The sequence below is a fragment of the Oryctolagus cuniculus genome, chromosome 3 (assembly GCF_964237555.1).
Source record: "Oryctolagus cuniculus chromosome 3, mOryCun1.1, whole genome shotgun sequence".
NCBI lineage: Eukaryota > Metazoa > Chordata > Mammalia > Lagomorpha > Leporidae > Oryctolagus > Oryctolagus cuniculus.
Genome location: NC_091434.1, coordinates 153,367,157 through 153,393,618, shown reverse-complemented (window position 1 = coordinate 153,393,618; position 26,462 = coordinate 153,367,157). Strand labels below are relative to the sequence as shown.

General features: G+C 40.3%; 1 protein-coding gene across 7 annotated transcripts in view; it reads left to right on the top strand.

Moving 5' to 3' along the window:
- CTTNBP2 (cortactin binding protein 2) overlaps window positions 1–26,462 on the top strand; it is a 192,046-nt gene that overhangs the window by 109,764 nt on the left and 55,820 nt on the right. For 6 of the 7 annotated variants that reach the window (XR_011387007.1, XM_070069817.1, XM_051847988.2 and 3 more), the window contains 5 exon segments: window positions 5,935–6,138; window positions 7,767–7,866; window positions 10,487–10,637; window positions 12,996–13,250; window positions 25,831–25,948. Coding sequence is in view for 6 of the 7 variants with exons in the window: in XM_070069817.1 (XP_069925918.1) it covers window positions 5,935–6,138; window positions 7,767–7,866; window positions 10,487–10,637; window positions 12,996–13,250; window positions 25,831–25,948 (828 nt within the window). In the remaining variant the exon portion in view is untranslated. 7 annotated transcript variants of the gene reach the window in all.

Genomic DNA, 26,462 nt, shown 5'->3' with positions numbered 1-26,462 from the left:
GCCTTTTTTTTCTTTTCTTTTTTTTTTTTTTTAAGATTGCGACCTGTCCTCTCACTTGCCTTCATTTCCTCCACATTACCTGGGAATCTTTTTGTTTTGTTTTATTTTTAATTTGATGCTTTTTTTCCCCCTTGATGTCTTTCTTTTTTGTCTTTTTCTTTAAAGGCTCCAGGGTATGGTGATTCATCTTGCTGTATGAATTACAGTTTCATTGGGCTAAGTGCTTTCTTCTTGTAAAATAACCTGAAAGTCGTGGTTTGATGCACATGGAGACCATTAATTTAGGGACTAAAATCATTTCCCTGGGAGGAAGGAGGGTTCCCTCTTATTAAATGTTTATCTCCCAAGCCTGCAATATTAGTGGGTTCTCAACAGACAGGATGTTTTCAGGTCTGTTTCTTCCAGGATACCACAAAAAATCCTTTTGAGTAATGATAACGCTACCCTGGATGATTGTACTGATTAGATTTGTTCTGTAATTGGCATATACTAAGCTTTAATGTGAGTTTTATGGGGGAGGTTGTTGTTGTTGTGTCTTTTAACCCCCAACGATGGAGTGTGATTATTTATAAATCTTTGTTCTAAATTTAGTTTCTCCCACAAGCCGTATACCCTATGAGGGCTGTTGCCTGGCACCGTTTGCCCACAGATGGAGAGCAGCACGTGGGTTTTGTTAGAGAAGGTTCCCGTTGCAGATGCGGTTTGTGAAGTCACTGTATCTGGGACTCTGGAACAAAGAATGTCAGTTTCTCCCTTGTGCTGTGCAGAGCTGGGGGAAGCATTGCTTTTTTATTGACATGCCTGGATTAATTTGTCACAGAGCAAAGATGCCCCAAAATAACCTGAGAGTGCCAGAGTTCTGTTGAAGCTTGAGAGGTGTCTCTCCCACCATCAGATTTGAGTGCTTCGTGGAGACTGGCGATTCTAATGGCAGGCAACTTAACTTAAAGAAGGGTTGAATAGTGCTGACTTTAAAACTTAGAGGGGAGAGTAGGAACTGGAAAATACCCACTTGATTTGCTTACTCTCAGGTGATTTGAACAGCACATCAGGACTGACCTATAGCATGGACTTTGAAATTAAGTCAGATCTCCCTTGGAATCCAGGCTGTGCCACTTACAACTGCATTGCTGGTGATTTTTCTGCAACTGAGCAAGTTTCCACTTTCTTACTATGGAGCTTGAGCTGCTTTTATGTGGAGGGTGGCTGTTAGGAGGGTCAAATGCTGTAACACATCAGTGAGCGTGGTATTGAGCTTGGAATGACCCAGGCAATCAGTCAATAGAGATGACAGTACTGCTTTGAGGATACCGCTTTGCTTTCAGCATTTTTGAGAATTTGCTTTAGAATTGACTTTAGATGTCTTCATAAGTAGTCAACAATCCATTTTTTTTGTCTAGATGGTATTACTGAGCTGAACAACCTTTATTTTGGCCTAAAATAATATTGTATATTTCTCTCAAGTTAAATCCACCTTCATAAGAGGAGTTGTTTGCTACTGCTCATGAGAATAAGAGCACGTACTATAAGATTGTTAGACAATCACAGAATAGAAATTCTAAAAATGTTTGGAGCAGTGGCAGTGCTAATGACAGAGCTGCATTGTTTACAAAATAGAGAATACTTTTGAGGATGTATGTTTTGGGAGTCTTTAAAAATGCAAACTTATTTTTGCTTTGATGTCTTGAGGCTTTGTCAGTTGTTGCTGTGGTCATTTCTGTGGCTCCAGGTCCAACTGCCCCTTGGGTTCAGCAGAGCAGGATCCGTGACTGACAAGCCAGTTTGTCAAGAGGATTTTCAGTTCACCTTTAAAGACAAAGAATTTTAACCTGATATCTATATTCATCAGAATGATCTGCCTAGGATATCATTGAACTTTGGATAAATAAACCCTGGGTGCTATGAAAATAATGCCCTTGAAATTGGTTCCTTTTCTTCTATTCTCTGATTTTCACATTTGGCCAAAGTGTTCTCAAAATTGCTTGGTACTTACCTCTGGTGAATTGACAGGTGTCCATGGATGTCCTTCGATTGTAAGATCTGGCTTCTTAGGGAGGTGCGGAAGCACTGGAGACTTTAGTCCTTCAGTAAGAGTTTACGAACACCTCATCTGTTCAGAGAATGGAAATTTTTTTACACATTGGGGGTACACAGCTGTATAACAGCCATGGAAAGTTCACGTCAGTCTGAACTTTCCAGATGAGGCACCAGATTCCAAGTCTGTTTTCCATTTAGATTGCCCTTGTCTTTACTACCATTCCTGTTGCAACTGGGAAGCACCAGTGCTCCCTCCATCCTGCCCCTGGACCTGTCTGTGCCTGGGTGAGCTTGTGCTCCCCAAGGGTGTAAGCCCACTGGAGGTATTAACCTAAACAGCCACTGAGGTCATTGTGGCTGTTATGAGCAGGGTGTGGGGAGAGGGCACATCTCCCAAACACCTGGCAGATGTCTGTTTCCATTTTCCTGATCAAAGGAGTACTGAATTCAGTGTAAGAAAGAAGATTCATCAATTTCCTCCCCCTGGAGAACTAATTGTCTCCCTGAGCTATAATTAGCTTTTCTACCTAAAAGTGAAAGCATTGAACCAAAAAATTTACTATTCTTTCCAAACCAAAAGCTGTCTTAAAGTTGGCTGATTTTTCAAACAACACAACTACTAGATCCCGTGATCTTTCCAACTCTAGGGTTCTGTGTGTCTGTACCAGCCAACATCTGTAACGGTTGTCTTAAGTGGATCCACGAGGAGCATTGGAATGAAGTTTACTGAATCATGTCGTGAATCACCCTAACTCTTTGGGCAACATCTATGGCCAAATGTTAAAATTTTAAATAATGTCTTAAATTCAGAATGACTTAGAATTTCTTATTCTTAACTAAACTAGTCAAATGAGCACATTTCAGCTAGAAATGACAGCAGGCAGCTGAGTTTCCATACCCTTGGAATTTTTTCTTCTGTTTTATTATTATTTGACACATTTGATTGAATTTGCTTCGGACACTTTCACTTCATTAAACATGTATTTTTAAAATTATTTGCTATGTAAGATTGGCTTAAAGGCTAAACGAGAAAATAAGAATGACCTGGGCTATGACATTAACCTTCTTCACCCTCTGAAGCTGATGCCAGAAGCTGTTTGCAAGTACTCTTCCATGCCATTGCATGCCCTGTCCATTCCTCCCCTCCTGGCATGCTCTGCAAATGCTCACTCTTACTAATGTTTGCATGCCACGTGGCGAGGCTGAGTGACCTTCCTCTCACATCACTAGGGTAGCTGTTTCAATATAGGTCTGCTCTGCCATTACAGGACCAGTTATCTATATATTACCATTTTGATCATGGATGGGATTTCAGATGAACAGTACAGTCTCATAATGAAGTTTTTCGTTTTTCCCCATATTGATAGCAGGACTCATAAAACTAAGCTTTTCTGTGCTAGAGAAAATTGAAAATTATAGTGAAGATTTAAAATTCATGAATACACAAGAAATATAAAACACTTTTCTTTTATAAAGATTTTTAAAATATATTTTAGTCCTGGCATGTCATCTTCTGTACTTTTGTGTAATAGAAGAATCTCAGACTCTTCACTGATTGAAAGATTGAGAAACATTGTGAATAGACTATTTTATATTTCAGATAAGAACACTTAAAATAAGGTTTCCCAGGAAGTTTTACCATCATTATGTATTTCCATATAAAGCAGTTGAAAATACATTTAAACTGTTCTCTGCAAAAAACCCAGAATTGTGAATAAAGAAAGATGTAAATAAAACCCAAAAGAAGAGCAAACTTTTATATATAAATGTTGGTATTCATAAGAGAATACCAATAACCAAAAACCTTGTACAAGATCAAAAGTCTGAAAGAATGATTGAGTGTGTGTGTGTGAGTGCTGTGTGTGTGTGTGAGTGTGAGTGTGAGAGAGAGAGAGAGAGAGAGAGAGAGAAGGGGGAGAGAGAGGGGGAGAGCATGAGAGCACGTGCCATACTCCTCAGATCCACAGGACCATCGTGCGATGCCTTCCTATTGCCTGTTTGCTTTGCAGTCAAGGTTTCATACCTTGGTGTTTATAATTTCTCTGTTCATCCATTTCTAACAAGTACTGATTTAATTTTTGTGGGCCTGTTTTTTTTGTTTGTTTGTTTTTAAGAAAATACAAAAGGTAAAATGTACCAGAGAGGAGCCTTCTTGTAAGTATGAAGTAAAAGTATTACTTTTGTAAGAAGAGCTAATGAATATCAGTGGGAAAATATCATGCAGTTTAGATTAAATATTGAAATGTTTGGGCATTTTAATTTTGTATGTCTCTACAATACTAAGAGGTTAATAATAATTTATTTGTGAACCCAGATAATTGATTATGGAGATATGATATCTAGCTTTTAATAAGCAGTAAAGTTGAACTTGTATAAATGGTTTTATTTTGTTTTTCATAAAGAATTTTAAAACTCCTGAGAAATTAAGTTGATAAGTACCTTTTAATATTTATTAAGATTATTTAAGGTCAATAATTTAGGATTCATTCATAAGCACTGGATATTCACACATGATAATGCCCAGAATATTGTCCTAATACCACTGTGCAGGAGATATAAACTATCCATAATGTGGGCCTTTCTAAAGGGAATGTTAGCATTTAGATGTGGAAAGGGTGACCAAAAGAATGAATATTTATACATATGCATAACAAAATTACGGAGAGGTGCTGAGGCTCCAATCAGGGCTGGGGAACTTATTTTCTGCCAGGGGCCATTTGGTTATTTAGAACATTGTTCCAGGGCAGCACACAATGATCAACTGAAAAATCAGCCTGCTATTGAATTTCGAGTCCCACCTGTGGTTCCCTTGGCAGGACCAGACCAAATGATTTCATGGGCCATATATGGCCTGTGGACCAGACATCCCCCACCCCTGCTTGGAATAAAGTAAAATGACTTCTTAAACGTTCATTGTATTTCAGCCTAAAATACACAAAATCCAATATATCACATTAAATAAACATTTTTACTTTACTGTTTTTACAGCCTTTTGATCAAGGAAGAATTCAGAAAATTTTCCATGCTATATACAGCCGACTTCACACACTTACCAGATTCCCTTCTAAAGCTGCTAAATACTGATGAGAAATCTCTAACTATGATAACTCTTACGATCTTTGTTGAAACTGTATGGTAGAGTGTCCTGTTTTGTTGACTGATTAAAAGTTTGTTAGTCATGTTGTAAAGATGGCCAGGTGATTTTACAGTCTTCAAAATTGGGTATGGACTATGTGTACCAGTGTATTCTGAATCTACTTATTAAGTGTCGTATTTCTACTAGTTCTTGATACCAGAGAATGGTTGGCCCCGTTATTATTAGTCCCAAATAAGGGAATTCAAGGGATGTAAACAGATTTTTTGACAGTGATTGGACTATATTCATTTATGTGAGATTATTAAGTACTTTAAGGGCCATCACTGAAAAAGGAGAATCTCTATTGCTTACAACTATTTCTGTCTTTTACCTGAAAATGCCAGTTTGCTTTTGCAAATCTATATTGACATTGAGGAAACTTTTACATAATGAAAAGGCTCAAATTGTTTTGAGATCTTGAAGGGGAATTAGACCTTTAAAATGAGACAGCCATCTCAGTTTCCTAAAACCAGTCACCACTTTAACACTGACCTGTACAAAACCGATGACTAAAATAACCTGTCACTGTGTATGCATTAATTTAATTAGCAATGGATGTAAGCTCTGGAATAACAGGACAAATTCATCCTAAGTACATATTAACAGATTGAACCTTCTAGAAAACACATAATCCTCTAGGGATACGTGTCCATCTGTGTGTGGGTATATGTGTGTGTGCGTGTGCAATTCAGAAAGGAACAGGTAATAGCTGTCTCTTGTCCTTGCTCCTACTCTCTAACGAGAGTCACTTTAACCTACAGGCTGGTCACCCTCCCTAACCCCTTTGCTAATGAGTGGTGGTCCTGCCCCCCTGGCTGGCAGGCCCACCCTTCTTCAGCAAGCTGCTGCCCAGGGAAATGTCACTTTATTATCAATGCTGCTTAATGAAGAAGGACTGGACACTAATTACTCCTGTGAAGATGGCCATTCTGCCTTGTATTCTGCTGCTACGAATGGACATGCAGGTAAAACCAGCAGGCTCTCGCCTCTTCATCTCTATACGCAGAAGGATGGGCAGGCAAAGCCCTCGCTACCATTGTCAGGAACTAACATAAATTTGGATTTCAGTATTATCTTAGTTGTGGAGAAATTCTTTTTTAAGGTATTTATTTATTTGAAAGTCAGAGTGATGGGGGACTGTGGGTGGGAAAAGTTTGAGAGAGAAAGATTTTCCATCTTCTAGCTTGCTCTCCAAAAGGCTGCAACAACTTGAGCTAGGGCAGGACAAAGCCAGGAGTCAGAAGCTCCTTTTGGGTGCCCAAATGGGTGGCAGCAGCACAAGTACATGGGCCATCTTTGCCTGCTGTCCCAGGTGCAGCAGCAGGGAGCTAATTCAGATGTGAAGGTGCCAGCATTGCAAACCACAGTTTAATCCACTGCACCAAAATACCAGCCCTCATAGTGGAGAATTTATTCATGACAGTCAAAGTTTTTCTAAACATTAGAAAATTCCAATTGTATACTTCCTTACAGTAACATCTTATTGCAGCTAGCAAAACATAATAATTATTTTATGCACAATGAAATGTATTGTGCACGTAGAAACTTAAAGCCTAGCAACTGCAAAATACATTTTTGAATGAAGCCCTCCATCTGCAATCACTCGGGTTGGACAAAATAGCCCTCATTTGTCTAATAGAAATACCTGATGGGGGAAAAGTCAAAGCATCAGTGCTTAGCACATTCTCCTGTGAGGGGAGATTTTAGTCCTTAGAGAACGTCGTTGGTCTGAAATTCTATAGTTGGAACAATTTGGATTTTTTAAGAGAACCAAGAAGTTATGCATCTATAAATGATATATTCAGGAAGACTAGGAATTATTCATTAAAATGCAAATCCTAAAGTTCCATGCACTGGAACATATGGTAGTAAAGAAAAATAGGTTTTCGTCTGCAAAGTCAGATAGCACTGCATATGTGAGCCATGTGATTGTTGATTAATTCAGATAGAAAGAAGATTCTAGTGAGCTTAGTGAATTCATTATTTTTAAAGTTTTTTTAAACTGTTCCTGCCAAAGCACTGCAGGATGCAGAAATTAAATCCAGTAATTAGCACAAGCAATGTTGTTTCTAGGTGATATTTTTGCCTGACTTCAATGATTTTCTATGGGCTTTCCTTTAGCTTCGTTTATGGAGGTATATACAGGAAGGGAAACATAAAAAAAGCATTGAATGATGAAGCTAGACGTTCTGAAGTAATACTTTAACTATGTAATTACAAAGAATGGTATTTCAATTTGGTAAATGGGCTTGTTTCTCTGTCCAAAAACATTTTCTGGGTAGGCTGATGGAAAAAATCTGGTAAAGCATTTTCTGGCACATGACATTCCTTTTTCTCATCAGCAACTCCTCCCAAAGCACTGAGAAAAGTCATGTCTGAGTTGGTGAGTCTGGGCTGTTAGTCTTTGGGAGTGGAAGCTACCCGCCCTGTGTAATAGTCTGTGGCATCTCCCAGGTGCCACGATGGGATGGTCAGATGAACTGAGCAGGGGAGAGGCCCTCTGGGTTTAGAACCTATGTGCAGCTTGCGTACAACTTGGTCCATTCTAACTCTGAATGGGAAAATGAAATGACTTTGCATTGAAAATCCATAGACTGTGTGAGATTGCTGCTGAATGCAGAAGCCCAAGTCAATGCTGCTGAGAAGAACGGCTTCACACCCTTGTGTGCCGCAGCTGCTCAGGGACATTTCGAGTAAGTGGTGTTCCTCATTGTGTGTGTGTGTGTGTGTTTTGTATTTTATGTACATTTTTAGTTCCAGCTAAAGATGTAAACTAGAGCATCAAATCCATGGAGAAGTTCACAAAACATGTTTTGAGGATTGAAACACAAAATTGGATCCTAAATTTGTTTTTCTTAATAGTGAAGTAGTTATATATGAGGGAAGTGGAGAAGAGAAATGAGCTGCATCCACCAGCCCACGAGAGAACTTACTTCTGATTAAGATGACCTGGAGCCTCTCAGCACACGGATCAGGAGATCAGAGCCTGTTGAGAACTTTCCTGTTCCCTCTTCTCCACCACTCTAATCCAGAAAAAAAAAAAAAGGCTTTCTACTGATGTTGGCATTAAAAGTAACACATACAATTATCTGTAATAATCTTAACTTTCTAGTGGCAATTTACTCCCATTTATTCCTCTTGCTTTTTTTTAATAGTTGAAGGAGGAATTTTATCTGCTAAAAGTAGTTCCAGCATAAAGACAAAGAGAGCCTGCTAATTAAAATACACATAACTCTCTCTTGAGTAGCTTACTAAATCGGTTAGATACAGGCACAACTTTTAAAAATTGAAAGTCATATTTTTCTAATTAAGTATAGTCTAGCTGTGTTACATCCTTTCCCTGAGCTGAAATCGCAGGTTGAGGGGAATGCAAGCTGTTTTCAGTTTTTTAATCCAACTTGCTGATAGAAATGTTCTTAATAAGTTGCAAAATTCTCGAAATTTTTTTCTTTGTAGACTTATTTATTTGAAAGGCAGACAGAGAAAAAGAGATTGTCTATCCAGTGGTTCAATCCCCAGTGGCTGCAACAATTGGGGATGGACCAGGCCAACGCCAGAAGCCTGGAACTCCATCTGGGTCTCCCACATCAGCAACAGGGGCCCAAGCACTTGGCCATGCTCTGCTGTTTTCCCAGGCGCATTTTCAGGGAGCCAGATTGGAAGCAACATAGCTAGAACTCAGACTGGCCCTCTGTTGTGGGATGCCAGCTTGCAAGCCGTGGCTTAACCTGCTGTAGTACACTGCTGGCCCCTGAAATGGGGTTTTTAAGGTTTGCACCAATGTTATTGATCATAGATGTATATTTTCTAAAAATTAGTATGCAGCCCTAATTATTGAATTATTTTTTCTGTGTACCTAACACATCGCCATGAGTTTGTAAATGAGAGCTATAGACACTGAATTTGCTGCTCCTTTTCAGAATACCCCAAGTCCTCCAAAAGGGATTTCTCCTTCTTGGTTGTCATTTTTCCAATACCTGCCACCAGGCCCTCTGGAGGTGATTTGCTTAGAAAGTATAACCATCACCGGAATGTTGGCATGGATGGTTTTATAAAGAGGAAGAACCCTAGGGAAAACTATGGCTCAGTTAATTTAAATAGATAGACACAATATACACGTCCATCAGTATGTAAGTTATTTTAAAATTAAATATATAAACCACGTACTTCCCAGAAAAAATAAGAAAAAAAATACATCTGCATTTTAAAAAAGATGTGAATCACTTCTTAATTTGATCATGGTTTAACTTTCTTTGGTAAATGTATTCTCAACTAATGTTACAAACTCAAGTTCTCGGTGTTTAGGTAGGTGTTATGTGTTACAAAGTCTTTTTCTCTTTTTTAAAGATTATATTTATGTATTTGAGAGGCAGAGTTAGAGAGAGAGAGAGAGAGAGAGAGAGAGAGAGAGGTCTTCCATCTGCCAGTTCCCTCCCCAAATGGCCTCAATGGCTGGAGCTGGGCCTATCCGAAGCAAGCAGCTAGGAGCTTCTTCTAGGTCTTCCACGTGGATGCAGGGGCCCAAGCACTGGGCCATCTTCTACTGCTTTCCCAGGCCATAGTAGAGAGCTGGATCAGAAGAGGAGCAGCCAGGACACAAACTGGCACCCATATGGGATGCCGATTCTGCAGGCAGAGACTTAACTTACTACAGCACAGTGCCGGCCCTGTGTCACAAAGTTCTGACCTCATTTCTTTCCTTGTTGATTTTCAGGGCAATGAACTTCTGATTAGTTGTCATTTTCCCTCTACTCTTCCTCCCCCACCGCCTTCAGGACACAGAGCAACTTGTGCTGTCTGTCTCCCCAAGGCAGCCCCTCTGCTCAGCCTCCCTGCTGCCTTGCATAGAGCAGGAGCATGGTGCCCTGCTGTCTGCACTACTTGTAATGATTTTCTCAAGGGAAAATATCGGAATGACTAAACAGCCCAACTTTTTTCAAGTTTCATAGTATTTTGAACCACAAATAACATATATATTTATAATATATAATATATATATATCAAGTTCAGTGAAACCATTCATCACAAGGACTCCAGATTTATAAGTTGGTTACAGAAAAATGTCAACCAGGCTTTAGCATTTGATCAAGCCTATTTTAAATTTCCATGGAAATAATCCAATTTTGTGATTAAAATGTGTTCTCCAGCCTTGTTAAAAAAGAGTATATAAGATCTCAAAGAACGGATAAAGTACCTGAGGTAGTTAAAGCTGTAAATCATTTTAGCATTATTTTCTGAATTTCAAATGTGGGTCAGGTGGTGGTTCAGAGGTCAAACCAGATTTTACAGAACTAACCACAATCTTGTGTCTAGGTGTTTAGAATTACTACTTGCATCTGATGCTGACGTCAATCATGCTGCTGATGGAGGACAGACACCTCTATACCTGGCCTGTAAAAATGGAAATACAGACTGTATTAAACTCTTGTTGGAAGCTGGAACTGACCGAAGTATAAAAACCAGAGTGAGTACCAGAGCTGCTTTTTTTTTCTCTCTCTCTCCACATATGTAATTTGCAAGATCTCTGTGAACTCTATAGCTAGAAAACCAAAACGCAGTTGGTCCTCTGCATCCATGAGTTCCATATCCACACCTCTGCATCTGCAGTTCAACCAACCACGGATTGGAAAATTGCACCGGTAATGAACAGGTATAGACTTTTTTTCTTGTCATTATTCCCTGAAAAGTACATTGTAAGTATTTGCATAACATTTCCATTGTATTCAGAATTATAAATAATCTAGAGATAAAGGGTGGGAAAGGACATACATTGGTTATGTACAAATCGTTTGCATTTTTATATCCTGGGATGGGGTCCTGGAATTCCCAATGGTACTGAAAGGCAACTGCACGTTCAAACAGAGGTTGCTGTTTTGTTTTACTTTGCTTTTAGGAGGTTGGATTTGGAAAGTATCCAACCTCTGAGTCCCTTCCTGACTAGTTAACAGCCCTGTTTGTTAGCCTATCCAGATCATTCGCCTGTAAAACATTAAAACAAATACCATGTCCTGACAACTTTGAGAATTCGAGGAGATAATGAAGTATACATTTTTATTCATTCAACAAATAATAATCCTAGATTATTTTTGGGGTTTTTGTAAGTGATTTTGCCTAAGGGAACCAACGGTTAATGATATAAGCAGGGATATAATAAGCTGGGTACAGCTGCCCTTAAGTATTCATGGGGAATTGGTCCCAGCACCCCTGTGGATAACAAAATCCATGGTTGTTCAAGTCCCATATATAAAATGGCGTGTGTGAATGGTGTGTGAATATAAGCTTTGCACACTACCCAATATAGTATAAGTATCTCTAGATTACTTATTTTACCTAATAGAATATGCTATGTAAATAGTTGTTATATTGTCCTATTTAGGCAATAATGACAATTTCAGAGCAGATGGAGTTGTTAGTATTATTTAAGCATTTTGATTCACAGTTTTTAGAATTGCCAGGTAAGGAACCCTATGGGTTCTTGTGCCTTTTAATAAAAAAAAAAAAAAAAAGAGAATGGGAAACTCAAATCTTTCAAGATGAGCTATATGGCTTTTTAATGTAAGGGAGAGAGGCCTGAAAAAATTCTTATGACTTGGTGCCTATATGAGTGATACTCCCACATTTTATGACATAAAATCCCTGTTTATGAGAAAAATAGTATATATGTGTATGTATATAATTTCCACATATGAAGCCAATGTTCAAAATGTTAAAAATTATTAAATCTTACAATTAAAAATTTTTTGTTTAAAAAAATTCCCCAAAAGCAAATAAATAAAAGACTGATACTCTGAGTAAAGTTCTCTGCAACCAATGGAAAACAAGCTGTGACGCTGCTTTACGTGATAGGAGGCCAAGGACTCGACTCCATTTGCTAGTCAGTGCTCAGCCATGCACTTGTTTAGGCAGGGAGTCTTCATTGGTGTAGGTACAGAACCAACAAGGAAAACATTAGCAAATGATTCAATGGCTCAGTCTAAAGATGGCTGCTATTTAGCATCTTTTTTTTTTTTTTGCCTTCTTATCCATTAGTTTTTAAAGTGTGATGAACCTCACCAAAGTATATTTAGTATAGTTATATGACATACCACACTAAACAATTAGGTCAAAGGAGAAACAAAGGTTAAAAAATAAAGCCAAAATTCAAGTCACCAAAACAAAGCTCTGTTCTTTTATGAAAAAATTTAAAAAACTAATAAAGATGAGTGCCTGAATCGAAGGTAGACCGAGAGACTGGCATTGTGGTGCAGCAGGTTAGGCACCCCACCTGCATCACCAGCCTCCCATATGAGCACCAACCGGTTCAAGTCCCAGTCGATCTGCTTACGATTCAGATTCGAAAGCAGCCAAAGACAGCCCAAAGGGCGCGGGCCCCTGTGACCCCGTCGGAGACCCAGAAGGAGTACCTGTCTCCTGACTTCAGCCTAGCCCAGGTCAGCCACTGAAGCCCTTTGGATATGGAAGATCTCTTTGTTTTTCTGTCTCTCCCTCTATTTCTGTAACTTGGCCTTTCAAACAAATAAATAAATGTTAAAAAGAAAGACAAGCTTTATGTATGAGTATATCAAAATGAGAGACTCTAAATGGAAAGATTTTCCGTAGAATCATAGCATAGTGCTTGTCAAACTTTGGTGCCTTTTAGGGGAGGGCTTTTTTAAAACTGATTGTGGATGTCTTCCCCTGCCCCAACCCTACTCCTCAGAGTTCCTGATTCAGTTCCTGATTCCTGGGGTGAGGGTAAGAACTTTTAGAGGAGAACTTAACATAAGACTTCTCAACATTCATACCATTATCAACTGTTTCCCTTCTGTCATTTTGTTTTCAGGATGGCTGGACACCAGTGCATGCAGCTGTGGACACTGGTAATGTGGACAGCCTGAAGCTCCTCATGTACTATCAAGCACCAGCTCGGGGGAACTCTTCCAATGAAGAGGAGCCTGAATCGGGCGCCTTTGCCCGGGATGGTGGGGAAGAGAGTTCTGAAGGCACATCCGAACCCGTTGTTTCTGCAGATCTCATTAACCACGCCGACAGAGAGGGCTGGACTGCTGCCCACATCGCTGCTTCGAAAGGCTTTAAGGTGTGTCTGGTACCAGCTGGTCTCACTGTGCAATTGTAATTTGGTGAAGGACACAATTGTGCTATCGATTGAGTGTATTTGAGCAGTGATTGGAGACTGACGCTATTGCAGGAGATGATCAGCTGCCAATACAGATTGCCCTGGGTCCAGTCTAGCAGATTTTTATGGTCAAGGTTATAAGAGACTTTTCATAGAAATTATTGTAGTTAGAATTTGTTAATAAGAAACATGAAAGTAATTTCAAGCATTTTATCTACAGCAGAAAAAGAGTGGAATCGATCTAGTTCATTGGGTCGTTCGGTTCACTGCCAACATCGTGCGGGTGGTGTGAGGCAGGGCCAGGAGTCAGACCCTGTTGCAGAGTTCACATTCTTGTTCAGCGCCCTCAACTGCCAGGCTAACTCCTTGCCAGCACTGTCTTACTGAGAGCTAAGAGGGAGTGCTAGATTTTGTACTGTCTCAGAGAGACTGCAAAGATTCTGATTATTAAATAGTCGGTCACTCCTACTTTTTTCTATTTAAATCACCTTAGCAACAACAAGCTGTTAGGAAGCTCCTGAGGGCAAGGCACTGTGTATGCTGGCATTTGCAGAAATGATTTCTGCCTTCAGGTGACTGCTACTCCAGTGGCAAGTGTGCAGGGCACTAGACAATGTAGGATAAGAGAAGCACAACAAACACAAGGGTAATAAACATACAGTTGGAACAGAATAAAAAGTCAATGATTGCACGAAACAAAGACCACATACATATTTCTAAAGGTAGAGTTTCAGGAATGTTAGGTTCAGGAATGGCTTCTTCTGGAGGAGATGGGAACTATTTTGGAATTTATGGGGTAGGCTAAACTTACCACTCACCAATGGGAGAGGAGAGTAGGTCAGATGGAGGAAACAGTAGGAACAAACTAATTGGCTTTGCAGTTTAAATTGATTAATCTAGAAATAGGATGTAAAATATTTTGGATGATGAAAACTGATGGCAGGGGGAGATGCTAAGTGAAAGGTGACAGAAGGAGCAGACATAATGTGAGATATTACAAACTGAAAATGTCCAAGGACTGAGTTGGTATGAGAAATGCGAAGTTGAATAGAGACGTAATGGTGACTGTCCCAGACAGCAAAGCAAGGCCACTGTTGTGAAGAAGAAGATGGAAGGTGGTTTTAGATACACTGGATTTAAGTGCTGTGATCTGTTTGTCCACATGCACATACTGAGAGATGTGTATGAACTGAGTGACTTCCTACTTTTGTGCTCCTGTAGCAGAAGCTGTTCATTTTAGACTTTTGTTTAAAGACATGACAAAAAGAATTTAATTCAATGTGGAGATATTATTTGTTAGCAGACTTTTTTCCCCCGCTGACTCTTGAACAAGAGACACAAAAATTCTGAAAACTTGTTATGTATGTGTTGATATAAATGGAATGTAATAGTGTTTGACATAAAAGTGCTTTGGAGACAAAAATGGAAAATATGAAGTTTCTATTTGAAAATGTGTGGTTAATATAGGACTGTGAATCTCAATTGATGATGGGGAGGTGCATGGAAGGGTTAATTTGAAAACTCCCACCCCTAAAAATAACCTCTATAATGTGAGATTTAATGACAGAAGAGAGATGTACAGAAGCAAATCAGTCAGAAGCAAAGAAACAAAACCAAATCGGAACACACCTAATCCAGGAAGTTTGTCTGCTGTGTCTCTCCCCAAGATGAGCTACCCTCCTCTGTAGGGTGATTGTGTTGCTGCTCAGCTCTTTAATTATGAATTCCTGATCTGGTCTGGAGTTTTTATGATAAAGGATGTATCTACATCAACTTCTATGACCCCAGCAAGCAGTGAATGCTCTGTCACTGTTCAATAAAGGGAAATATCATTTTTTTGTCTCATAGATTAAGACTCTTCTCCATTCTCATACTTTAAGAAGTGTAAGATGAATTTTAGACAAGAAGTGGGTTTTAAAAAGTGAGCATGATTGACAAAATTCACACACTGCTGCTAGGCTATAGCCCAGTACCTATGTCACCTCTTAGCATGAATGACTGCATCTCATATCAGAGTGCCTGGTTTGAGTCTTGGCTCTTCCACTTCTGATCCAGATTCCTGTTAGTGTGCACCCTGGGAGGCAGCAGATGATGGCTGAAGTATTTGGTTCCTTGCCATTCATGGTGAGATATCTGCATGGAGTTCTGAGCACCTGGCTTCAGTGTGGCCTAAGCCAGCAGACATTTGGGGAGTGAACCAGCAGATGGAACATCTCTCTCTGTCTCTCTGCCTTTCAAGTAAATAAATTTAAAAAAAATTGATTCCTCTAACCCTGGAGTAGATATTTAATCTTCCAATCTAAATTCTTCATTTTATGATTAGGATTTTTAAATTTTTATTTATATAAAGAGAACATATTTCATGTACATCATAGATAAAATTCTAAGAAGATAACCATACTCCCCTCCATCCTACTCTCTCAATCCCCACTCTTGCCTTCCTTTTTTTTCTTTTTTACAATATCACACTTTCAATTTACTTTATAATTACAGGCTTAATGCACCACTGACCATAGTGTTCACCAAGAGAAAGTAGAAAAACCACTGTTCCAAAGTAATATAGACAAGGGCTATAAACAATAATCAACATAAGATGTCAATTTCATTCCTATATTTTTAAAATAATCTTTATCAACTACCACAAAGAAAACATAATTGTCATTTGGGGACTGGCTTATTTCATAAGCATAATGGTCTCCAGTTGCATCCATTTTGTTGCAAAAGATAGGATTTCATGCTTTTTTAAGGCCCAGTAGTATTCCATTGTGTGTGTGTGTGTGTGTGTGTGTGTGTGTGTATCAGTATCACATTTTCTTTATCCAGTCATCAGTTGATGGAAATTGTGAATTGAGCTGCAATAAATGTGGGGGTTCAGACAACAATTTCATACATTGATTTGCTTTCCTCTGGGTAAATTCCCAGGAGTGGGGTGGCTGGGTTATACTGTAGATCCTTTTTTAGCCTTCTGAGGAATCGCCATACTGTCTTCCATGTTTGTAATTTACATTCCCACCAACAGTGTAAAGGGTACCTTTCCCCCCATATCCTCACCAGTTTTTATTGTTTTTTGATTTTTGGGTTTTTTTTTTAGCTTTTTAAAAAACTTTTATTTAATAAACATAAATTTCAAAAATATAACCTTTGGATTATAGCAGCTTTCCCTCCCATAACCTCCCTCCTACCTGAAACCCTCCCATCTCCCACTCCCTCTCCCATCCCATTCTTCATCAAGATTCATTTTTAATTATCTTTATATATAAAAGATCAACTTAGTATATATTAAGTAAAGATTTCAACAGCTTGCACCCACACAGAGACACAAACTATTAAGTACTATTTGAGTACTAGTTTTACCACTAATTCTCATAGCACAACACATTAAGGTCAGAGGTCCTACATGAGGAGTAAGTGCACAGTGACTCCTGTTGTTGTTTTAACAATTGACACTCTTATTTGTGACATCAGTAATCACCCGAGGCTCTTATCATGAACTGCCAAGGCTATGGAAGCCTCTTGAATTCACCAACTCCGAACTTATTTAGACAAGGCCATAATCAAAGTGGAAGTTCTCTCCTCCCTTCAGAGAAAGGTACCTCCTCCTTTGATGGCCCATCCTTTCCACTGGGATCTCACTCACAGAGATCTTTCATTTAGGTCATTTTTTTGCCATAGTGTCTTGGCTTTCCGTGTCTGAGATATTCTCATGGGCTTTTTAGCCAGATCTGAATGCCTAAAGGGCTGATTCTGAGGCCAGAGTGCTGTTTAGGGCATTTGCCATTCTATGAGTCTGCTGTGTATCCTGCTTCCCATTTTGGATCATTCTCTATCAGTTAGTATTAGCAGACACTAGTCTTGTTTGTGTGATCCCTTTGACTCTTAAACCTATCAGTATGATCTATTGTGAACTTAAACTGATCACTTTGACTAGTGAGATGGCATTGGTACATGCCACGTTGATGGGATTGATTTGGAATCCCTTGGCACACTTCTAGCTCTACCATTAGGGGTAAATCCCATTGAGCATGTGCCGAACTGTACATCTCCTCCCTCTCTTATTCTCACTCTTATATCTAACAGGGGTTTCTTTTAGTATTTTTTTGTTCTACTTAATACCGTTGGTTGAACTCTTTAACACACAATTATTCTTAGGTGGTTTTTGATTTTTGGATGATAGCCATTCTATCTGGGGAGAGGTGAAACCTCATTGTGGTTTTTACTTGCATTTGCCTGATGGCATGAATAAGATATTTAATCCCCAGAAGGTTTACTAGATAGAAGCTGGGAGGGAATCCTAATACTTGGCACTATATCATGCATCTTTCTTTCCTAGTCAAAAATATCGGAAAATATATTTGCAACATTTACCTACAAAATGTTTATACTCAGGCTAAGGTGGTTCTCCTGAAAGGCAATCTATTCACAACCAACATGTTTAAGACCAGTTTTCTGGGCAAATCAGTTACAACTATGAAATAATGTGTTAGTCAAGATTCTGTACTCATCACAAGTGTACCTTAAAAATGAGTTTTTTCTCTCATAACATAAATGTGTCCAGTCCACATAAGGGGCCATGTCATGGTTATTTTAGAAGGCTTCAATTTCCACATGAATTTCGATGCAGAACTACATTTCAGAGCTCAGTGGAACCTATTAGTCCAACACCCGCATGTTACAGATAAGGAAAGCAAGTTGAGAAAACGTGTAACTGATTTTTCAAGGCTGATTCATAGAAGATCCGATTCTAAAATCAATAATTTTTCCATTTTAGTTCTTGATCTTTTTCCCAATGGTTAAGAAATTTATGCGAATCACCATCTCCTAAAGCTCTCCTGTGACTGTTCCAGAGAGACTAACTAAGGGATAAGCTTCTGTGTGAAGAGATGGAAAAATATTTGAATTAAACTCTGTTCTGTCCTGGTACCTTCAACACATCAAGTTCTGGGAACGGAACGTTAAGAAAAGTAAGGAAAGTGTTCAGATTTGAATATCTCTGTTGTTAAAGCTCTTTACCCAGAGGCTTTTTGTTTGGGGGATTGCATGAGTTTTTGATGACAGGAGGTTGTACTGGCACTTCTGAATTGCCACAGCCTGTAGTTTCCAGTCATGTACAGACTTGCTCCATCTCTGTGTTGTTTACATGTTGAGTATTGGATACAAACTCTTCCCTCCTTGGGTTTTCAATATCACGAAGCTTCCCCCATTCCCCTTCTAACTACTTTTTTCAATTATGTTTAATTTTTCTCATTATTTTGGTTTTCCTCTTGTGTTTTTTGACTCTAAGCAAGGACCAAGCTCTCTTCTCAGCTGCCTGCTCCTGTTTTCAGAGCATGTCTAGTCTGTCAGTTTTAACCAAGGTTTCTACCGCAGTCACTGGTCCCAGGCGCATATCTCCACACCTGGTCTTTTACTTGCCTTTCTGATTTTTACTTCCAGCATCCTGGAGGTCCTCTCCAAGCAGACCTGCTGTCCGCTGGCCAGCCAGTAGCCCTCTCATTGCCCTCTTTAGGTCACCACTGCTATCCATTAGGACTGTGGTCTGTCTGCCCCATTTTTAGTGTGAGCTACTGAATCACCTGGTCTTCCAGGCAGCCTTGGTGAAGTCAGTACAAAGGTTCATATGAGGCCCCAAGATTTGGATTCTTCCTTCCTAGGTTTTGGCTGTCATGGCAACCAAGTAAAAGGAGTCACTAAAGTTGGGTAATTGGTTTAGAGAGAAGAAAGTTACAGAAGGTACCAGCCAGATACCAAGTAATCAGAACTAGATGTTTCTCATGATGAATAGAAGTCTGTCCTCTAGATTCTGATTTGGTACTTTTGGTTCTCTGATTATTTTCTTTTTCCCTTATTTAGAAAAAAAAATTTCAGTCAGAGTTACAGAAAGAGAGAAAAATCTGAGTTACAGAGAAGGAGAAAGGATCAATCTTCTTTCTGCTTATTTACGCCCCAAATTGCCCCAACAGCCAGGCTGGACCAGGCCAAAGCCAGGAGCTTCATCTGGATCTCCCACATGGGTGTAGGGACCCAAGCACTGGGGCCATCTTCCAGTCCTTTCCCAGGCACATTAGCAGGGAGCTGGATTAGAAGCAGAGCAGCCTGGACTCCTACTGGTGCCAATATAGAATGCTGACACTGCAGGCGGTGGCTTAATCCATAGTTTGTGAGAGAGACAGACACACTGAAAGAGTCTCCAGATTTTAGGTTAAATTATTTTTGAAAATGCCAGGATAGCCAGCGCCACAGCTCACTAAGCTATTCCTCCGCCTGCAGCACTGGCACCCTGACTTCTAGTCCCAGTTGGGGTGCTGGATTCTGTCCCGGTTGCTCCTCTTGCAGTCCAGCTCTCTGCTGTGGCCCAGGAAGGCAGCGAAGGATGGCCCAAGTCCTTGGGCCCTGCACCCACATGGGAAACCAGGAGGAAGCACCTGGCTCCTGGCTTCGGATCAGTGCAGTGCACCAGCCATAGTGGCCATTTGGGGGGTGAACCAACGGAAGGAAGACCTTTCTCTCTGTCTCTCTCTAATTCTGCCTGTCAAAAAAAATGCTAGAATATATATGAACATAGGGGAGGATAATTTTTATTAATCATTCTAGAATGTTTAATGAACAATATTGACTGCTCGCTTATTTTGAACAGCAGCAATTGAATGACAGAACCCTAAAGATAATTTAAATATCACCAACCAACACCATGTATTTTCCAGTGTTTTCCACCAGCACCTCTGTTTTGGATGTTGGTTTTGAGCCCTTTCCACCACTCACTGTGTACTTTTTCCCTTGAGCTATCTTGTTGGTTCCCACAATATAATCCATGGGATTCCAATCTCATCTCTAAGCACTGTTTGAGCATTTTCTGAGTCTATCCAGGAAGGTTCTTTCCAGGAAGATTATAGTTTACAAAGCATCTCATTGATAACTTTGTTCTTTTAAAGAATTATTTCATTTATTTGCAAGGCAGAATTTCAGAGAGCAAGACGGAGAGGCAGAGGCCTTCTATCTGCTGGTCCATTCCCCAAATGGCCACAATGGCAAGGTGGAGGCCAGACTAAAACCCAAAGCTAGGAACCTCTTCTGGGTCTTCCACATAGGTGGCAGGGGCTTCAGCACTTGGGCCATTTCCTTTGCTTTCCCAGATGCATTAGCAGGGAGCTGGCACCCATAAAGCATGCTGGCAATGAGGGCAGTGGCTTTACCTGCTCTGCTACAATGCCAGCCCCTCCTTGATAACTTTCCAGCTTCCCAATACAGCCTTTTCATGCCACTTGCTGAACTGTGATTATTTTAAGTGTCACCTTTTACTTTTAAGAGTGTTCTAGTTTAGGCCATTATGTAATAATCCTACTGATGGCCACCTAATTGGTCAGTAGCCTTTTTGCTTTTACCAGACAGCTCCAGTTGGACCCCTTAACCACTCTGCCACCTCTCTTACTTGTCCTCTCTTCATCTTGTCACATCACCTGGCATCTGTGTTGACTTGCTCCATCTTCCTAACTTAATGAACTTAAATGATCGAGACAGCTCTGGATTTTATCCCTTTTCAAGTGAACTTGGAATGTGTCACCTCCTCCCTGGTCTCAGGGACACTGCCCTTGGGGAGCCCTCATCACCTGTGGCCCACATGCATTCATGCTCCTCGTGTCCAGTCTCTCCACCCTCTTCACACTGCATGTGAGGGCTCCTCTAACAGGGAGCTCACCTGAGTCGTCGTCCTCAGCACGTTCTGTGTCCTTTTCCAATGCATTCTGTGCTGATGGTGCATGAGCAGCTGCTGTGCAAGTATCCGGTGCTTGCTCTCTTCTCCTTGTCTTTGTATCTGCTGTTCTGTTACCTCACGTGGCCTCTTTTCCTGCCTGAGCCTTCTCTGCCTGGAAAACATCTCAGGTTCAGTCTTGGCTCCCAGGAGCTAGATGTTCCCAGGGCAAATCTCCACACTTCACTTACAGAACTTGTGTGTTATTGTAATTGTTGTCAGGCCTCTCTCCTGCTCCACCTCCTCCAGAAAAATCCCTTCTTGTCTTTGGATATACTGCGCCCAAGACAGTTTCTGGCCCAGATGTTTGTTGAATCAATGCGTGTGTAGACTATTGCAGTTCTTCCTTAATTGGTCTCTTTCCAGTACATCTTCCAGTGCACTGATACCCAAACACATCCCCTGCCTACAGAGAAGCAACCAAACTGCCTAGCACTCAGCCCTTCACAGCTGATCCCAGCTGACTTCATCTATGAGCACTCACACCTAGGGCAACCTTTTTGCTTTTTGCAGCATTTCCCATTTGAATGGCTTCTTCTCCCTGGCCCTGCAAAATAGGTACACCCACACCCCAGCACTTGAGTTGGGCCTCACTTGTGCACTTGCAAATTGTTTTCGTTTTCTCTCCTTCTGCCTATTCTCAAAGTACTGACTGCTGATAGTGACTTTGATTTTGTCTCTAATACTTTGGCTTGGGGTTTCTACTTAGTCTCCCAGGCACTGGGACTTTGCTTCTCAGCTCTCCTTAAATGAACATGGTAGAGACTGCCTGTCATTCCTCACCATCTCTTCTACCCTTCCTCTGTAATGATGGATCCCCCTGTTTTTGCAGGGCCCATGGTCACCTAACAATCTCCAGCCTCCTATTGCAAGTAACTAAAACTACATCCCTACATTTTGGTAACTGAGGTGTGAGTACAAGTGAAAGTTGAAGTACCTTTTTAGTCTCTCTTACAGCAAATGAATGTGTATCCTAATTAACAGGATTTCTGCTTAATCTGATTCATCACGACTCTTTGCTCCATATCACTTGGATAGGACACCTTGCCCAATTTCAGCCTCCTGGGGATGCATTTCAAGAATCAGTGACTGGTGTCATAGCACTTTTCCTCCTCCTACAACCCCAGCATGGAGAGAGCCTCCATAGCTTCCCTCAGTCTTTCTCACTTCCTGTCCCTCCATAAGTAATCCTTTTCTCTCATCCCTTCCACAGCCCCCTTCCCAGTGCCCATTCCACCCAAGCCTAACTCTCTGCAATACTTTGCATTTCTGCCTACAACCTGCAACTGCCACCTTCTTCATCTTCAGGACCCTCAGGCCTAACTCATCAGCTGGCACAAGTGTTTAGTACCATGTTGAAAAAGTCATCTAGGAGTTAAATGAACGTTACATACTTGCAAAGTGTTGGAACTGTGACTGGAACTTACCGTGTACTTAAATGCTTATTGTAGCTGTTCAGTGTCCATTGGATCACAGGTTTCATCTTCCTTACGTTCCCCGTGGAGCCAGAGCAGCGGTAGAATCTGCACTTGTAGCAGTGTTTGGATGACCCTACCCACAAGGACACTGACATTTCATACTTCCTTAAAGAGAAAGTCACTACTTTTAATGTTGCCCACTCACCTACCTGAGCACAATAGACATTAGAAGTAATTCGCTTTGGAGGTAAGAAATGAAAGAATCTTAGCAGAGCTGTAAATATGTGTCTTGCATCTTTTGTCATTCTTGTTTGTAACTTGAAGAAATACCTCCTAGAAGTAGCCTGGGATTGGTGGTATTTGGGATGTGCTATAATATCTCACCAGTGAACTGAATACTTGGTTTGTTTTCTAATTGGTGGTGATGGTGTCTATTAGAATAGTACCAGCTGCTAATATATATTAGAGTATAGTGCACATCAAGAATAAAAGTGCTTTATATATACTTTTCATATAACAACCATATGAGATACAGATAATTGAAACCCAGATAAGGAATCTGAAATAACAACCAAAGAAACTTCAGATAAATTTTCGATAGCTAGATATAATCATGTGTATTGGCAGGATTATAATCAAGTTGTCTTTGGTGCTTATACAATTTTGCTACAATTATTAACTTATATAACAAATGTGTTTTTTCTCTTTTCCCATATTGGGAATTTACAAAGTTTAGTTTTCAGATTTCGTGCTATTTAAGCTTCTTAGAGTTAATTTGTCAGTATTATCTGAGTTTCTCATTAAATATATTGATTTACTGATTTCTAACAAATGAGGAATAACAGTTTGATGAGAAGTATTCTTTGTATGTTTGACTTTGTTGTCAGTTCCTTAGCTTAGTGATTTCTTGAGTGTGAACCACAGAGCCATGAAAGCCAGACTTGGAGCCCCATGATCGGAGCAGCTCCGGGATGAGAAATGGTGTCTCCCTTTGCAAGCAGATGAGTTTGCTTTCCTGAGGAGTCCTCTGGTCCCACTCTTGTGGTTTGCAGGACTTTCATTTCCCTAACTCCAAAAATGTTCTCTGTAACAGCTTTTCTGTCCAACCAGCATAAGCCTTCTGCTCAAATTTCACTTTTAGGTGGTTTTATCATACTTTGTTTTATTCTTTCTGCCCCTTAGAGAGCTCCTATCCTTTGTTCTGAACTCCTAATTGCATTAAAAGGATGTTGGGAAGCAATATGAAGCAACTGGAAGTCACACATCTTCCTTGTGGGAGTGGGAAGTGATATAGCCGTGTTGAGAAGCTCTTTGCAGTATATACTAACATAGGAGAGATGCCTGCAGCCCAGTACTGGTATATATGCCCAGCACGTGACCTCCAGAAAATGTGCACTAGGATGGTATTAGTAGAACACAAATGTCCACCTGCAAGTAAATGGATTGGTAAACTGTGGTATATTCATAGAGCAGCATTGGGGAACATCTGGCCCATGTGTAAGTCCTGTGAAATCATTTTGTCTGGCTCTGCCAAGGTAACTTCAGGTGGGATTTGAAATTCTCTAATGCTATAGCAGGCTGATTTTTAAGTTGATAATTTTGGGTGGCCCATGAATTATGTTATCAATATCCAAATGACCCTTGGCAGAAAAAAAGGTTCCCCACCCCTGATATAAGAATACCACATAGAGCCGGCGCCGTGGCTCACTAGGCTAATCCAACGCCTTGCGGCGCCGGCACACCGGGTTCTAGTCCTGGTTGGGGCGCCGGATTCTGTCCTGGTTGCCCCTCTTCCAGGCCAGCTCTCTGCTGTGGCCAGGGAGTGCAGTGGAGGATGGCCCAAGTCCTTGGGCCCTGCACCCCATGGGAGACCAGGAGAAGCACCTGGCTCCTGCCATCGGATCAGCGCGGTGCGCCGGCCACAGCGCGCAGGCCGAGGCGGCCATTGTGGGGTGAACCAACGGCAAAGGAAGACCTTTCTCTCTGTCTCTCTCTCTCACTGTCCCTCTGCCTGTCATAAAAAAAAAATACCACATAGGAGTCTTATTTTTTTAAATAAGAATGTGAATTATGACTATTCCCAGCACATGAATGAGTCTGAAGACAATGTTGAATTAAGGAAGCCAAATATAAGAGTATAACTACAGTATGATTCCATTTGTATAGTTAAGAAATAGGCTAAACAAATCTCTGATCCTGAAACTCAGGAGAGTATTGACCTTGGAGGCGAGGGAATTGGGGGTGACTCAGGTGAAACATAGGCTTCTGCAGTGCTCCTGTGAGGATCTTCCCTGGGCTGATGCTTCAAGCCGTCCGATTCTTTGTGTTACCTCTCTGTGTGGATGCTATGCTTCACATTAGAAAAGGAAAAGTGTACTTGGCAAAACAGAAGAAGGGAGTTCTACAGCAAGATGAGAAGGCTTTCTGGCTGCCTGTTTACTAGCATGAGAGGGTGAGTGAGTGAGTGAGTGTGTATAGAGGATCAATGGGAGGGACATTGCTTGTTGGAGTTGTTGGTTCCTTCTCATGATTTCGGATCTATTCACTTTTCTGTGTATTCTGGAAAATCAGTAGAGAAGTCATGAAGTGTAAAAGTTGACGTAGCAGAATTCTTCATGCAATACCCTGCACTGCAGTTTTTTATTAGAATATGTGAATGTGTATAGTTTTTACTTCACCTTTGAAAAATTATTGGTGACAAAGACTATTCAGTTCATAGTTACTGATATATTTTGAATGGATATTTATGTAACCAACACAGAAAAAGAAAAAACTGAGACATAGAGGGAATGTAACTTCAATATCTACTGAGAATTGTTTTCTAAAAAGCATGATCAACACGGAGTCCACATATTTAAATAAAAAGTAGGTCAGTATGTGATCTCAAATATGTAAGTGCTTATGAAGATTCTATACAGAATTGGTAAACTTGGACCCCTGCACTTACATTTCCAGGGAAGTAGTTTGAAGTCTCAAAGACAGCAAGGGACATCCAGTTGTAGCAAAAGTCTTTTTGCTTTATTTTGCCAAAGTACCATAATAGGATACTGTCTGCTGAAGGCAATTTTACTCTTAATTTTACACTGCAAACTGATTAGTAAGCTACATTTTTTTCCTGGACACATAAAAGACTTTATTTGGAGCTACGTTATTATCTGTGGTTCTCATTTAAATGAAGCACTCTTTGATTTGCATTCCCAGACAATCTTTACATTAATCGGAGATTAATCTGTATGTTTGGATTGCTGGAATTGAAATAAGATTTCTTGCTGTGAATTCTTGATTGGCTTGCTACAGGCAGCTGGCTTTTCTCTTGGGTTTTGTATTCAATTTAATTCATTTGGATTCGGAGATAATGGAGTTCTTGTCTTTACAGAACTGCCTAGAAATCTTATGTAGGCACGGAGGGCTGGAGCCAGAAAAGAGAGACAAGTGCAATCGGACTGTGCATGATGTTGCTACTGATGACTGCAAGCACTTGCTGGAGAATCTGAGTGAGTGATGTTTGAATCCTGTTGTTAGTTTTTCCTGTACTCTGCTGGTACCTCTGGAATAATGAAAAAAATATTACTGCAACCACAGTTTCCTCATCCTCTTTACGTTTTCTGTGTCCCAGCTACTGCAAAAGCACCTTATTGATTATGAATGTGGCTGTTATTTCTTTTTCACACATAATGGTTTTTTGCACAACTAAATCATTATTCAAATAATGCTAGCTCTCCCTTGTATCTTATTGACCTAGGAGAGCAATTTAAATAATTGTCACTATTTTCATATGACTTAGATTATCTTTGTAGACATTAGACTGACAGGGATGAGGAATCCTCACTGTGTACTCTGCATCAGCTGCCTCCATGAACCAGGCAGCCTGTGTGTCTCCCAGTGCCTGGTTGCCCACCCATCTCTGAAGATAACTGATAATCTTTGGGATTGCTTCCAGCTCTGAGAGCATGTATTCCTCAGCGTATTTTATGAAAGCTTCATTCGTGTGTTTGTGAATATGAAGTT